This window comes from Sardina pilchardus, chromosome 7 (genome assembly GCF_963854185.1).
Source record: "Sardina pilchardus chromosome 7, fSarPil1.1, whole genome shotgun sequence".
Taxonomy (NCBI): domain Eukaryota; kingdom Metazoa; phylum Chordata; class Actinopteri; order Clupeiformes; family Clupeidae; genus Sardina; species Sardina pilchardus.
Window position 1 is genome coordinate 22,259,350 of NC_085000.1, and position 12,500 is coordinate 22,271,849.

The 12,500-nt window shown below is 50.8% G+C and overlaps 1 protein-coding gene across 5 annotated transcripts in view; it reads left to right on the forward strand.

Annotated features, from left to right (window-relative positions):
- The window catches only part of znf385a (zinc finger protein 385A), an 80,499-nt gene that overhangs the window by 55,389 nt on the left and 12,610 nt on the right, over window positions 1-12,500 (forward strand). For all 5 annotated transcript variants that reach the window (XM_062541305.1, XM_062541306.1, XM_062541304.1 and 2 more), the window contains 2 exons: window positions 477-587; window positions 8,107-8,278. In XM_062541305.1, coding sequence (XP_062397289.1) covers window positions 477-587; window positions 8,107-8,278 — 283 coding nt within the window. The remainder of the gene's footprint in view (window positions 1-476; window positions 588-8,106; window positions 8,279-12,500) is intronic.

Sequence of the window (12,500 nt, forward strand, 5' to 3'; positions counted from 1 at the left end):
CCAGATGGCTCGGGGCTGTTGCTTGTCAAAATGATCTGTGAACTGTCTGCACCTCCGAAGTGGCCCCCTCGCTAAGGCACCTGGGTTAGTGCTCGTTTTTGCCTAGTTAAGGGGACGGATGCTCGAGTAATGGTCGTGAGTGCTCCCTCACTTAGGTGTCTTTGTCCGTGCCTCGCTGTTGGACTCGTTCTTTCGGTTGAAGGAGAGAGGCAGAGGGCTGCTTGCACAGGTGTCCTGACCCCTCTCTCTCTCGCTCCCTCTGCCTCCCTGCTGTGTCAGGCTGACACACTCACCGTGGTCCATCATCATGATTAATGGCCTTGTCTATATTACAGACGCTCCGACAACTCAGTAGAGTCACATTTCTTATCTCCTCTACTTTCTCCTCTCTCTCTCTCACTCTCTTCTCCTCTCACACCCTCTCTCTCTTCCTCTCTGACTGTCCCTATCTCATGTCTTTCTGTCCAAATTCTCAGATGGACCCTGTGCAGAAGGCTGTGATTAACCACACCTTTGGAGTTCCATTGGTCAAGACCAAGAGGCCCATAATCTCCTGCAACGTCTGCCAGATTCGCTTTAACTCTGAGGTAAGTTTATGGGTTTCATAATTATGGGTGGCTGTGTGTGAGAGTGTGTGTGTGTGTGTGTGTGTGTGTGTGTGTGTGTGTGTGTGTGTGTGTGTGTGTGTGTGTGTGTGTGTGTGTGTGTGTGTGTGTGTGTGTGTGTGTGTGTGTGTGTGTGTGTGTGTGTGTGTGTGTGTGTGTGTGTGTGTGTGTGTGTGTGTGTGTGTGTGTGTGTGTACACTTAGCTGCATCCTTCCTGCAGTGTTGGCTGTGTAGGTTTTGTGAACCCTACATGCTCTTTCACTATGGATGAAGGTATTTAGTGGTTTCCGGCTGGCGTCCGGGTGTCTCCCTTTAAAAGCTGTTTTGGTGTACGTGGTGTTCAACCCTCTCACACTCTTATGTCTCCAACATTATGGCTTTGTGTGTGCTGTGCATTGTTTATTTGTTCTCAAAGCTGGAAGGGCATTTACATACTTTACACAACATTCAGCCCCCAGAATAAAAGCCAGCCACTGGAGCCGTGATTGCACAGTAGCGGAAGGTTCTTTTGTTGTGCTGGAAGCTGACAGCGTGAAATGGGATCGTTTTTTTTCTCTCTGGGATTTCAAAGAACCTTTTTTTCTTCTACCCCCATCAACACTAAAAGTTGATTAAGATCTGGGGCGGGGGTATGGAAAATAATTTCAGTTTGGCTCGCTGGCGAATTTGAAAGCCTCCGGCTACATAAATAAAAATCCAGCAATGCGGCTCCCTGCCTGGCACACTGTACTTTGGACGGTACGCCTGAAATAGAATAATTGAGTGCTTTTTTTTACAGCTGTTTACTTTCACTAATCTTTCCTAATCTGTGAACAGTCGACTTTTAGGTCTCGTTTTTGGGCCTTGAAGGCGATTTTTATATTTTTTTAAATTGCAAAAGTGTGCGACGGATAGCGTGTGAGTAGGGAAAACAAACACAAAAGAAAGGCTGTGAAGAGAGGTTGGGAGGAGGCTGGGAGGCTGGGCCTGGAATCCTGCTCTGGTGGCAGCTGTGGCCTCTTGTGGGTCAGCTGTGTGACAGAGGGAAGGCCTCTCCCTCTCCAGAGCCTCTTGCCGGGGCCTGGGAGCCGCCCCGCCGCCCTGGCGGCTATTTTTACCGGCCCCAGGGCTGTAATCACGCCCGGGGCCATTGCGGTCTCCTCAGACGGCAATGCTGTAATCTTACAGGTCCGTGTGTGTCGATTAAAAATACAGGCCTCTGCGAGCTCTGAGCCAGCCACACATCCAGGGGTGTTCGAGGAGACCATACTGGTGCTGGTGACGGTGGGGGTGTGTGGATGCTGGCCTGCGTTTTTATCCCGTGCCTCAGGCTTGTGATTTAGGAGCGGGGGATAGGCACGTTATTAGCACTCATCTCATGATGGGTCACTAAATGTTATATCAGCATTGAGGGGAGGTTGCTATATCGGGTGTGGGAGGGCTATTTTAAGCTGTTAATTTTTTTCTATATAATCTAAACAAATATCAACAACAAATCCCGTGTGATCCTTAGCCCTTTGATATATTACCTTTAATGGGAGTTGGTATAAGTAGCGCTGTAACACAAGATGTTTGTGAATCCTTGTGTATGTGGCTGGACACAGTATAGCAGGTCTCTGCTGTCAGGAGGAGACCCTCCACTTATAGCTGGGTTTGTGACCCTCTAGTTAAACAAGTTTGACACATACTGCGTGCGTGCCTGTAAATATTGACGCATGCCAACCAATAAAACATTAAGTACCCCACCTCTAAGGGGACATCTAAGACCCCAGCAGCTGTCGTGCTCCGTAAAAGACCTCCAAATGATTTCAACACCTTCAGTCATTCGCCCTGCTTGCACACGGCAGGCATGCTGCCGGAGCGGTCCTCAACCGCTAAACCAACACGCAGACATGGAGTCGTTCAGCATCGCATACTAATACTCTCTGGCTTTTTTTTTTCTTTCTGTCTGTCACTGTTCTCTTTCTCACACATACGTAAACACGCAAGCGCACACACTCGCACACGTACACACACACAAACAAACAAACAACACACCCACTTAAAATCCTGCAAGTGCACACACTGCCTTGTTTGCGACTTGCCGGAGAGCGGTAGCCTAATCAGCTCTGTCAGCTTATTAGTTCAGGGAGAAATTCTACATCATGGCATTCATTAGGACCAGTCTGACAGGCTTTGTGTATTCCGCTCAGAAGATTTAATCCCTAAACTCCAAAATTAATCAATCATGCCGAGCACTATGAGCAACGCTTCTCTCCTTCCTTGCTCTTTTACACTGTCTCTCCCTCATCTCTCTCTCTCTCTCTTTTCCTTCCCCCCTCTCTTTCTCTTCATTTGTACGTTGTGACGAGCTGAATACAATGTGTCCCGACAAAGCTTTTTTCTCCCCATCCCTACCCATCTCTACCTCCCCCCCCCCCCAAACACACACACACACACACACGCACACACACAGAAACACACAGAGTATTATGGATTCATATATTCCTAATCCTCCTCGTTGAGAAGCCAGCATATTTACTGTGGGAGCGGGCTGCAGATCGACTGCCACTGTTTATCAGGCGCTGCATTCATCACTGCGGCGGCCGGCTGCCGGAGACGCCTGAGCCCCCCAGCGGGGAAACGGCCTGCTTTTCCATCCGCCGCTCGCTGCCTGCCTGCCTGCCTGCCCACCTGCCCGCCGCTCGCCTGTCTGTCTGTCCTCCCGTCTGTCTGCCTGTCTGTCTGCGTGTGGGACTGGGCGTCTAGCTGCTCGTGTCTGCCTGTCTGCCCTGTCGGTTTCCATGTGTGTGTGTATGTGTGTGTGTGTGTGTGTGCGCATGTGTGTGTGTGTGCGCGCATATGTGTGTGTGTGTGTGTGTGTGCGTGTGTGCGTATGTGCGTGTGTGCGTGTGTGTGTGTTTGTATGTGTGCGCGTGTGTGTGCGCGTGTGCATGTGTGTGTGTGTGTATGTGTGTGGCTGGCTGTGCCTGTGTCTGTGTCCCTCCGTGGCTCCTGCGGCTCCGTACAGGAGTAACCTTGCCGTGCTGCAGCAGAAGTGATGTCACTGCGCTGTGCCATGGAGCTGCCGCTGCGGCACGAGCAGTGTGAGTGTGCGTGTGTGTGTGTGTGTGTGTTTGTGTGTGTGTATGTGTATGTGCGTATGTGCGTGTCTGTGTGTGTGTGTGTGTGTGTGTGTGTGTGTGTGTGTGTATGTGTGTGTGTGTATCTGTTTGTGTGTGTGCGTGTGTGTGTGTGTGTGTGTGTGTGAGTGTGTGTATAAGAGTGTGCGTGTGTGTGTGTGTGTTTGTGAGTGTGCGTATGTGCCAGCCTCCGCCCCCTCACAACCCCCCCCCCCCCCCCCTCAGCCACGCAACTCTGACTTCTAGGGGTGACATCCAGAGTGGTTGTCAGGGCTCTGCGCTGGCGTTTTTAAAGGGCTTTTTTTTACGCTAATGTGTTAGGCTAACCTTTCTCCCTCCCTCCTTCCCAACGCTGTTTATTGCTTTAGTGACCGGCTATGGAAACTGCATGTAACTGCTATATTTTTGTCATTTCGTCCTTGGACATTTTTCGTCCTTTTTCCTCTGTGCTGTCCTCCCATTATTTCTTTCACATTACCTCTGCACTGAATGCAGCGACCTCACTGTCCCATAATTCCATAGTGCACACTGTAACACTTCTAGAACATTCTCTTCCCGCGTGACCTTGCCACTCATCCTCGTCTCGGTGAAGGTCACCAAAGACCTTTTCGTTCTGCTTATTTTGCAGTTTGGTTGGAGGCACATTTCCTCCGTCTTTGTGTCTTCTCTGCTGATCTGAGGAGCTTTAGGCTGGCAGCTTCTTAAGACCCCCGAGAGGGAAGGCATGGGTGTGTGTGTGTGTGTGTGTGTGTGTGTGTGTGTGAGGGGGATTAAAGGAAGACTCAGTTATATATGGCGCTGCCTCTATCATCACCCGCTACAGGCGCACACGCCTCCTGCACCAGCAGCCTGGAGCTGCCAGCTCAAGCACATCCACCAGCCTCCATCCAGCACCCAGCATCCAGTAAACATTACCCCAGATCCCCCTCCTCCTCCTGGGCCATCAACACTCAGACCTCCTCCTCCCTCATCTCCCTTTTACTCTTCTGTCATCTGTCCAACCAGCCCTGTCTCTGCATTTTCCACCTCTCTTGTCCCGTCTGTCTGTTCCTTGTTGTCTTTCACTCTCTCGTTTCCTCTGTCAGGCTCTCTTTCTCAACACTGTTTCTGTGTGTCTTTCACTCGCCACATTCACATTCACTATTCTCTGTCATCTCTCCCTCCCTCTCTCTCTCCCTCCCCCCTCTTTTCCTCTCTCTCCCTCTCTCCCTCTCTCTCTCCCTCTCTCCATCTCTCTTTCCCTCTCTCCCTCCCTCTCTCTCTCCCTCTCTCCCTCCCTCTCTCTCTCCATCTCTCTCCCTCTCTCCATCTCTCCATCTCTCTCCCTCTCCATCTCTCTCTCTCTCTCTCTCTCCATCTCCCTCCCTCTCTCCGTCTCTCTCTCTCTCTCCCTCTGCCCCCCCCCCCCCCCCTCTGGCGGAGCCACCAGATATCTCTGCAGCCCTCAGCTGTCACCAGCTCTCTGGCTCTCTCTTTCATGAGCGACGGACGATAATCCTGCCACTTAATAATCATCATCATACTCATGCAATAATTATTGGCCGCCATCCGAGCCCACTCTGTCTCTCTCTGTGTCAGGCGTATGCACACACACACACACGCTCTCACACACGCACACACTCACAGGATAGACACACAGAAACACAGTCCCACACACACAGACACAGACACAGACACAGACACAGACACAGACACAGACACAGACACAGACACAGACACAGACACAGACACAGACACAGACACAGACACACAAACACAAAAGCAACTCTGTATCCCTTTGCTGCAATTCTGTGTGTGTGTGTGTGTGTGTGTGTGTCGGTGTCTGTGTGAGTGTGTCGGTGTCTGTGAGTGTGTGTTTGGGTCTGTGTGCCTGGGTCTGTGTGCTTGTGCCTTTGTGTGTGTGTTTGTGTCTGTGTGCGTGTGTGTGTCTGTGTGCCTGTGTGTGTGTGTGTGTGTGTGTGTGTGTGTGTGTGTTTTGAGATGTTCACCGCTGCTAGCGCTCTACTGCCACGCTGGCTCTTCTCCTCGATAATGAGGACGCCGACCACAGGCGACAGCCCCTGCGTGCGTATTTCTAGAAATATCCGCGCCGTCCCCGGACTGCTGGGGTCAAGTCAACAGACGTAACCCCGCCCCTTCACTCCTGTGCTGAAAAGCGGCTCTGAAAACTTGATGGATGAAGTTGCCGGGGCATTTATTGTTCAAGGATTAGCGATAGCATATTATACATTTTTTTGTGAGTCCCTGTTCCTTTGTTTTTCATTTCAAACCGCAACCTTTCAGTCAACACCATTTAATCCGCTCGGAGCTAAACTTAGGGCTCCGCTACCCAGTAGCATAACTTTTCAGATGACAGATGCATGCTTTCGGACAATTAAGACGTGTGTAGTTGTAAACTACTCTTTCACCGTGTGTTTGTCTTGGTCACTGCCGGTCAGGCAGCTAGAGGTTGGCATGTGCGTAAAGTAAGGGCAGCTGCTGTCGGACGCATGGAGCCTGTATATAGCATATAGCGGGGAGTCTGCAGGGAACGACGAGGCTTCAAGAGAGAGGAAGGGGCTTTAGGTGGAGTGGCGCAGATGAAATGGCATTCCGCTGGCTGGAGTTCAGCTCCATCAGTCGGTCCTTCAGCAGCGCCCAATAATGCCTTTCCTGACGGATGTGCTCTGCGAGCGTGTTTGCCTGTGTGTGTGTGTGTGTGTGTGTGTGTGTGTGAGCGCTTGCTCCCTGGGGCCCCATGCTTGGTGGTTTGTTTGCTTCACTACTTGCCCTTCCGTCTGGGAGCTGGGGGCTCTCCGGGGGGATTGATGTGTAAAGGGACACTGAGGGTACGCTGAGCACCCGCCAGCCCTGGTGCCTGCTGGCTCTGGTTTCCACGGCTCCTGATCTGGGGTCAGTGGCATTTCGTCTCACCTGTCCTCCTGCGGCTGCCTGTGTAAGCTGCCCGCCTGCCTGCCTGCCTGTCAGCCGTCTGTATGGGCCCCGTTGCCCAGGCAGTGAGGGATATAGAGTAACAGGGGACTGGTTACCTAGGGCCCTTATTTGGACGGGTGCTCGTATTTGGACGGGTGTCTTTGTTCAGCGTGAGGGTGTACTGTGTCACTGTGTCAGGACTAAAGCCTAACCAATCAATTGGTGTGCCGATAATAGCTATTTACCTATTCCGGCAAATATAAATTTTTTTAATTGAGTGGAAGAAGAGCCAAATACTGATCCTTCATCTAAATTTCTCGTATTAGTTGAGTGGAGGAGGCTAACTTCAGTGTTGGTGTATATTTGTGAAATATAAACACGGTTATACAAACTAACTTAACAACAGCACTATAATTTTCTCTGTCGACTGTCATTCCATACATTTTCTGATCATAGCCTACATTACAGACAGTACAGTAGTTAAGATAGTTAGCCACGACGATAGTCTGAATTTCAAGGCCTCTGTCTGTACCTACAATAGGTAGAGTGGTCTTTGCGGGCGTCTGACCACCTTTTTGACAAGCGATGCACAGCAAACAATGTTTGTAAGCAGCGATGATACAAGTGCTCAACAGCAAACGAGGCTTATAAGTAGCGATGATAAAAAAGAAAAAAAATTCTCTGCGGTCGCACTTAAGGGGAAGCGACAGGCAGCGCTGCATTCACTGCTGTAGGTTGTGCCGGGTTGAGCGAATGGCCCAAAGATTTGTGTTGTTCTTGCTGCTGATTTGTCTTCCTTTTCAGAGTCTGGTTGGCGATAACTGTAATTCTGCTTCTTTATAGTACACAGGCAGCCTCCACTTCCCCTTATAAACACAAATTGTGTGTTTATGTGTAAACCTCACTCCCGATCTGGGTCAAGCAGCGCGGGGAATGTGTTCAAACACTGTTCAATGCTGTTTAATGCTGTGTGAACCGGTGTGAAAACACAAAAAATGCCATCATAAAACATAAAGTACATAACTTCAAAGTTATCATGCCAATAGTGTTTATCACAGATAAGTACAAAGACCTGATGCTATTATTCATAATAATTCATTCATAATTTAATGCATAAGAGCCTTTCATTTGAATACCAGATAGTTAAGCCTATCTCACCTTGACCAGAACTTTTCAATATGCTAAATTTGAGAGTACATTTTTACATTGTGTTTGTTAAAACTGAGTATCGGCTGATTTTTTGTTTTTTTGAAATCCTAATATCGAAATCAGCATTATCTCCATATCGCTCGGGCTCTCGTTAGGACTCTGTGTGTGCGTTGGGGAGGTACAGTTGTGTGTGAGTTTTTTGTGACGGTGTTCTTCTACTTGTTATCTCTGTTTGGTTTTTGGTACAATACATTTCTAAATGCTGTATCTCTTTTTTTCTGTCATTCTCTCTCTCTTTCTTTCTTTCTTTCTTTCTTTCTTCCATCCTGCTTCCGTAGAGTCAAGCAGAGGCTCACTACAAGGGGAACCGCCATGCCAGACGGGTCAAAGGCATCGAGACCTCCAAGAGTCGCCCACAGGAGAGCGACAAGCCTCCCCCTGGGCCCACCTCCTCCCCATCACCCCCGGGCCCAGCGGCCTCCACGCCCGAGTCTGACCCCGGCAAAGCAGGTGAGAGGCACGCACAGGCCACACAGAGAACCCCACACTCCAACGCTATGTGGGACTAGAGTCTGAACCGGAACTGGAAACCAGGGTGCTCTCATTTACGGTTTTTGCAGAAACGATGGAGCCCCTTCTCAAGCAGGATGCATAGAGTGTAGCACAGGCCACACAAAGCTACCCTGGAAATCCAGAGTTCTCGCGAGAGCACAATTTGAATTGTGTCTGCAAGATACTCTGGCCACGAGCAATTAATGCACGTTACTGTACGCTTACCCCAACCATCTGGGGTAACCAATCATATCGGTATATCTGATATAGGCGGGCCAGGGGCGAGCTGAACTAATGACGACAGCGCTACAACTTTCGAAATCAGTAAATATTGGTCGTAGTGTGATCCAATTCCAGACCATACTCTTAATCTGAAAGATTCCAGGGTCTGGTTTACCACCAGGCTAACACAGAGCCCATCCAGCTCTGGAACCCCATACTCCATCACCATGTGGGACCAGAGTGTCCACCCAGCAGACATCTGAACCAGAAACTGGAAACCAGGGTGCTCTCATTTACGGTGTTGTGCAGAAACGACGGAGGAGCCCCTTCTCAAAGCAGGATGCATAGAGTGTATCACGACAGAGAGGCGACACAAGCTGCCGCCTGCGGTATCCGAAGCGATGAGCTCAGTAATGCAAGCGCCAGCGGCAGCGGATCATTTAACAGGCGCGGGCGCCCTCGCCAGTGTGTGGTCTGACCTTGAACTCGTCCCGGGCACGGCGAGCTCACATTCCAATCCTGCAAGGGCTCCGTGCAGCGTGGGTCGGGAGGGACAGGTCAGTCCCACTCGCCACCATATTAGCCTCGGAGCGACAGAGGTGCAGAGGAAGTAAATATGGCCACCAGACATGAGCTGGGGGTGTTGTGTGTGTGTGTGTGTGTGTGTGTGTGTGTGTGTGTGTGTGTGTGTGTGTGTGTGTGTGTGTGTGTGTGTGTGTGTGTGTGTGTGTGTGTGTGTGTGTGTGTGTGTGTGTGTGTGTGTGTGTGTGTGTGTGAGTTAGCAACAAAACTGCTGTCGCTTACTTGGCCCATCTTTATAAGGAGATGAGTGGACAGAGGCCATCTTTTGAGGTTGCGCTGAACATTCTTCAAAGGAGTCGGGACTAATGCCTGGTAAATGTCTGCCCCTTTTAGAGGCTGAGCTCAGAGAGTGTGTGTGCGTGTGTGTGTGTATGTGTGTGTGTGTGTGTTTGTGTGTGTGCATGTGTGTGCGTGTGTGTGTGTGTGTGTGTGCGTGTGTGTGTGTGTGTGTGTGCTTGCGGGCCAGTGTGACAGAGGGCATGAGGGTGGGGGTGACTCTGCCTGTCTGATGCATGCTCTGATAGAGACGTAGGCCCGTGTGATTGGGTATTAAGGGGGCATTTGTCGCGGCATCAAAATAAACGTTGAGGATTTTGGTTTGTTTGGGGAGGTAGCGACGATTGAAGGGAGTGTACGTGTGTGTGTGTGTGTGTGTGTCTGTGGGTGGGTGGTGGGTGGGTGTGTGTTAAAGAATTAGAGAGAGAGAGAGAGAGAGAGAACGAGAGAGAGAGGAATGTGTGCATGGAAAAGAGATGACAGAATTTGGACGAGAGAAATTAGCTGGACAGGGGAGGCCGGCACACAGCATGGAAACGTTACAGTGGATCTGTGTGTGATGGAGAATAATAAAGTGTTGGCAGATGATGATCTTGGCAGCAGGGAGGGAAGAGGATAGAGAGAGAGAGAGAGAAAGAGAGAGAAAGAGAAAGAGAGAGATGTTATGGGGGCTTGATGACTCTCTGTGACTCATTCAGGACATTAAAGGTCGAAGAGCTTGACTTCTGCCCTTCTTTCATTCCAACTCTCTCTCTTTTCTCCCTCTCTCTCCCTCGCTCTCTCTCTCTCTCTCTCTCTCTCTTTCTAACTGTCTTCTTTACCATTTATTTTCCATTCCCTCACTGAATATTCCTTGGATTCAGCCTTCAGACTCCATAAACATCAAGACGTGTTTGAATGCCCTTTTCATTGACACTGCACACTACCAACACTGACCGCTCTTGTCCCTGATAGTCCCGACCAAACACGTTGCTCTCAACTCCTACTGATGCCCCCTCCACCACCACCACCCCTCCACCCCCGTCACCCCCCCCCCCGTGCATTAGCCAGGCCTTTGATGATGTGCTGGTGTCCTGGACCCCAACCTGGTACTGCGAAGCCGGGAGTGCCTGGGAGAGAGGGACAGTACAGCCGTGTCTCTCACGAGGGGGATTTGCCGGCCCCAGCACTCCCCGGCCCCAGCAGGTTCTCTGGCCAGCGATGGCCCTGAAAACCTCCGAGAGGCGGCGGACGAGCGGAGGTGGTGGGGGCGGTGGGGGGAGTTTGGGGTGGACGGAGCCAAAACAAGCTGGGCCCAGATCTAAATGTGAAACCCGAGACGTGCGAAAGAATGCCGTTTTCCATCCAGTCCTCCTTCTCGTGACCTCTGCTTCCAAGCCCGGGCCGCGGGCCCCAAACCGCTGAGCCGGCCGAACCCCCCGCACCCCCCCCCCCCTCTCACACACACACACACACACACACACAGCCCCGCCAGCTCCATTGTTTTCCGTGGCTTCCCATCATACCAGTTTCACAACAAAAGCTTCCATGGAGCTGCACCGCCGCTGCCCCGCGGGACCAAACAGCTGCGGTCCCATCTGGCACCGGCCCGAGAGCTGGAAGCCGCGCCGTGTCTGGAGGATGAGTGTGTGTGTGTGTGTGTGTGTGTGTGAGAGTGGGACAGGGGTAAAAGTTTGCAGGGGTTATGCACCCTTTCAGCCATATCTGCAAATTCAGAGTGACACATAGACATGCACACGCAAACATGTTAACACACTAGCACACACACCACACACACACACACACACACACACACACATACACACACATACATACACATACACATACACATACACATACACATACACATACACATACACATACACATACACATACACATACACATACACATACACATACACATACACATACACATACACATACTGTACACATACACACACACACACACACACACATACAAATACACTTCATACACACACACACACGTATGTGAGTGAATGTTTATATCTGTGTGTGTTTGTGTTTATGTATGTGTGTGTGTGTGTGTGTGTGTGCGCGCGTGTGTAGTTTTGTGTTTGTTTTTATGACCGACTGGAGAGATAGGAAAATGCTTCCCACGCCTCATGAGAAAACGCATTTCGATGATCGCTGAGCCAAGCCAGCATTTATTTACCGAAGCTCTCTGCTTTCATGCTCGACTGGGCCCGGCCCGCTAATCCCCCCATCCCCCCCCCCACCCACCCCGCACGCTCCGAGACACAACTCTCCCATCAGCCCAGCACACCCCTGAACCAGCGCCCAGGTGTCGCCTTACCACGTTCTTACCCAACGCTGGACACAGGGACATGGCGATGGCACATTAGGGAGTTTGGGTCCAGACTGGAGTCGGGTGACAGTGAGTGTGACGGGGGCACTGTGTGTGTGAAATCATTCGCTTGAGGTGCTGGTGGAGGTGGTGTGTGTGTGTGTGTGTGTGTGTGTGGTCGTAGTCGTGGTGTGGGGACCAGAGGGATAATTGGCCCCAGAGGAGGATCCAGGAGGGGGCCCCTTGGGGGAGCGGCAGGGAGCACTTGGGGTTTGGTGTCGACCACAGGCCCCAGTGAGATGTTTACGCCTCCTCACCCTCTCCCCCCCTCTCCCCTCCTCCCCCCTTTGCTCCCTCCCTCTCAATTTCCCTTTAATTTATCCCTCTCCTTTCGTTTCATTTCTTACCGCCTTCTTCCTCTTGATATTTCTTCTTTCATTTCTCTTTACTTTTTCTCCCTCTTTCTCTCTTTCTTTCTCTCTTTCTTCTCTCTCTCTCTCTTCCCTCTCTCCCCCTCTTCCTCTCCTCTTTCTCCCTCTAGACTGTGCCGACACTCCCTCTGTAATGAGGGGGTGCTCGCTAAGACCGGAGCTGCAACATCTTCAAAGGCCCTGCGCTGGTGTGTTTGCCTCATATCTGAGGGCAATTACCATGTTCACATCTGGGTTAAAGTTTTTGATACAGTGTGACCTAGTAGTGCGTGAGGGCCCTGTGTGTGTGTGTGTGTGTGTGTGTGTGTGTGTGTGTACAGAGAGCATTATAATGGGATTGGGAGAGAGGGAGAGTGTCTCCAGA